The sequence below is a fragment of the Pygoscelis adeliae genome, unplaced genomic scaffold (assembly GCF_000699105.1).
Source record: "Pygoscelis adeliae isolate BGI_AS28 unplaced genomic scaffold, ASM69910v1 Scaffold262, whole genome shotgun sequence".
Classification (NCBI taxonomy): Eukaryota; Metazoa; Chordata; class Aves; order Sphenisciformes; family Spheniscidae; genus Pygoscelis; species Pygoscelis adeliae.
In genome coordinates this window covers 1,864,672-1,868,194 of record NW_008824184.1, presented here as the reverse complement: position 1 = coordinate 1,868,194, position 3,523 = coordinate 1,864,672, and the positions used below count along the sequence as shown (strand labels likewise).

The 3,523-nt window shown below is 51.4% G+C and overlaps 1 protein-coding gene across 1 annotated transcript in view; it reads right to left on the bottom strand.

Annotated features, from left to right (window-relative positions):
* BRAP (BRCA1 associated protein) overlaps positions 1-3,466 on the bottom strand; it is a 14,358-nt gene extending 10,892 nt beyond the window's left edge. The window contains exons 1-3 of the mRNA XM_009334419.1: positions 3,314-3,466; positions 2,302-2,503; positions 1,284-1,473 (exon numbers count right to left, since the gene is read on the bottom strand). Coding sequence (XP_009332694.1) covers positions 1,284-1,473; positions 2,302-2,503; positions 3,314-3,464 — 543 coding nt within the window. The 5' untranslated portion in view covers positions 3,465-3,466. The remainder of the gene's footprint in view (positions 1-1,283; positions 1,474-2,301; positions 2,504-3,313) is intronic.
* Positions 3,467-3,523: the final 57 nt, after the last annotated feature.

The following is a 3,523-nucleotide window of genomic DNA, read 5'->3' as shown; positions in this document are numbered from 1 at the left end:
AGGAATAACGGATTTCCCTTCAGCATCTCTTTTGCCCTTTGTCAGCATTTTCAGTGCATTTGCAGAGCAAATTTGGTCTCTGCAAAAATTTAAGAGGGCCACATTGCAGGACACCGATACTTGCGTCGGGAAAGGAACAACAATTTAACTGTGGGAAAGGATCCATTTCACCGGTCACAATTCAGGCACGCTCTGAACCATGCCCGAGAGTCACTTGCAAAGAGGCAAAACCAAAACAAAACCCGTCAAACACATCATCTGTTTTCACTCGGTAACCTCCCCAAATCCTTTCTCTCACAAACGATCACACCAGATCAAGGCAAATTAGCTGAATGCCACACTCCCATATTCCTGGTCACTCCATCCAGAAGCGTAAAGGCCCATGAGATTTGCTTTTGCTGCCTTTAGGGGCTACTGGGGAACAGGGCTTCAGGGAATTTCCTAAGAAACAGGAAGTTCAGGGTGAATTGAGTGCACGTTTACAGATTTGCTGCAAGGCTGTTTAGCACTAGATATCCACCCGTGGAATTTGACACGGCGATATACAAAATGCATCTTTGCCACTACAGCAAGTGGCACAAAACGCACACAAATACTGCACCTGCACAACAGGCACGGGAAATATCTCACACGGTATTCACGGCTGGGGGAAACCTCTCCCCAACCCCAAAATCAGTCGTTTGCAATTGGGAGAAAAGAAGGTACGAGTGAGAGGGTCCACACAAGAATTGGCAGGGATTTAATTTAATATGCTTAAAGCTACATAGTTCAAGAAGACACGTGAGCAGCAAACTGTGGTGTCTGGTTATCAACTCGTCCCTCAGACTCTCAGTTTTGGGGGAGACTGTCCTTTTCACACTGTACTGGCAGTGGCTGTGAGACCACCCAGCTCCTCAGAAAAGCAGAACAAGTCTTTCCTAAAATGCAAAGAAAGCCCCCCTGCTGGGTCCTTTCTGTTCAGCATAGCGCATCGCATCACTCCCTTTCTGAATATGCTCTGAGATAGCAGAGAACTGTGTATCCTTACTATTTTTTTTAAATATCCTGCCATCAAGAAACAGAATAGCTAGAACATGGCAGACACTTGCCTCCAGGCCAAGGTGTGGGACTAATCCTAGCCAACAGCCCCGGGAAAGCTCTGGGCAATAGGACAGGACTGTTTCGCCGACGGTAAAGTGCAATCTTGGCTAACAGCTGGCCAGCGAAGCCAGAGAGCGCTCCTAAACAGCAGCTGTATATGACAGCGCCATCCCTTCTTCAGCAAAGGGACTTCCAGCTCTTACCTGCGAGCTAAACTTTATCAGCACCATGTACTGGTTTGGAGTGGAATCTCGGATGATTTTCATGTGCTCAATTACTTCATAGAAGGAAGCCACAAACTTCATCAGGTCATGACTGGTCATCGTCGCAGGAACAGTGAGGATACAAAGCATGGCGCTGCGCCTTACATCTTCTTTTAAAGAGGTCATCTTGCTGATAAGACAACAGTGACACAACTTCATGTCATTTCAGCGAGGACAAAGGCAGAGCTGGATACATCACACTTCCAACAGCCGCAGTTACTACAACAGCTTTGCTGTCAATCTTAATCCTCTTTTGCACATTTGTAGACATTAAGAAAGAGAAGCAAGGGGTTGGGGTAAGCGTCCAACATACCCACATGAAACTATTACTTTTTAGCAAAGGATTAAACTGGGCAGCTCAGTGGTTTTGTCAGGAATAATTTGACATCTGTTTTTCTATGAAAACAGTTGAAGTTGGCAAGCCACAGATGCTCAGAACTGTTCCTAGAACAAATGAGCAATGTTTGTTAGTATTTCAAATACCCATTTGGTGTCTCCCGATAGCCTTCAGGAAGACCCGAAATGGAAGTTCTCAGGCAATTACAGGGGAACGGCATGGAATTGTAATCCCTGAAATACGGGATGAAACCTCCTCCCTCAGACAGCTCCCCAGGCCTGTCGCCAAGACCCTGGGGATCAGAATTCACTTGTGGGATCCCTTGAGAAGCTGCTTTCAAATGTCCTTTTTTAGGAACCTGCATTTGTCTTATGCTATTACAGCCCCTGGGACAAGCCCTCTCCAGCTGGAGCGGCATCACCCACAGCTGGGGGACCCGGGCCAGCCTCAAGCTCCACCATTAGCACAAGGACCCGTCTGCCCTCCCGCGTGCAAGTCACCCTTCCCGTTTGTCCAGGCTCAGGAGCCACAGCCCCGGGGTGACAGACTCACCCTTCCGGCTGGCGGCATTATTCAGAAGCGCTGTTCCCACTAGAGCTACAATTAGTCAAGCATTCTTACTTTGTTTTGTACAGATGCATAATGCCGTGAACGATTTCAACTGAGGGATTCCCACTGAAGAAGGAAATCTGGTCAGGGAGCTGTTTTGAAGGCGAGTCTGGAGCAGCCTCACGCTCTTTACTTTGATCGTCATGTTTATTTTTGTCCTCGGCAGATGCAGCTTCTGAAGATTTTCTTCCTTCCATGGCAGCTTTTGTTTCATCTTTTACAAATCAAAAGTTTCCACATTACTAATGGCGCATCAGAAACGTCTGCTGTTCCCTGAGCACAGCCTGCATGTACACAACAGCACCCCGAGAAGTCAAATTACAACCCTGGAAAGCAGCAGAACGAGACACCTCTCATCTTTGCTGTTCCAGGAGAAACTCCAGAGCTGCCAGACAGCCGGTGCAAGCCCCTGCCCGGACCCGGTGCTGCGGATCAAGCTACGGCGAGTTTTGTACCGTGCCCGGTGAAATCCCAGCAGGCACTGGCATCAACACGAAGCAACCAGGACAGGTCTGCCGAGCACGGGCGAGGAGAGCCCCGCGGCAGCCAGCTGCTCCTCCTGCCCTGCTCTGATGGCGGCTCAGACACTGGACACGACTTGGGAGTTTCTGTCTTGAAACTTGCCCTCTATCAGGGAATTTAACGTCTGCAGAGCTGAACGGTCCCGTTCCTACGGGCCAGGGCGTTTGCCCTTGCAAACGCCAACCAGCCCGCGGCATAGCCCAAAGTAAATTAACCCTTTACAGAGTGGGAAACGTTTGCCAGCGATAACCAGCTCTCCCATCCGGACCCCAACACTCATTCCTTAACTTCCCTACCTGTTTTCCGAACCGCATGACTGACTCAAAACCCGCGCACCCAGCAGCACCTCCACCACCCCCACCCCCACAGACAGCTCTCACCGGGGGGGCCAGCGCCTGGGAAGCGCTGCGCTCCCCTTCCGCAATAAGGGGCTGCCACCCAAGCGGGGTGGGCGACAACCGCAGACCCAAAAAAAGGCGCTTCGTCCCCCCGAGGCCGGTACCTGGCCGCGGCTGGATGGTCTCAATGATCACGTCGGTCATCTCCCTGCGGCCGAGGTGCTGGTGGAGGATGGCCGCCCGCTCCCCGGGGCCCTTCCCCTCCAAACAGGAGGGCACAGCAGCCGGGGCCGCCCCGGTGCTCTCCGCAGCCATCTCCGGAGCTGCGCAGCAAAAAAAAGGCGTTGGGACGGGGCGGTGGGAGCGGAGCCCCG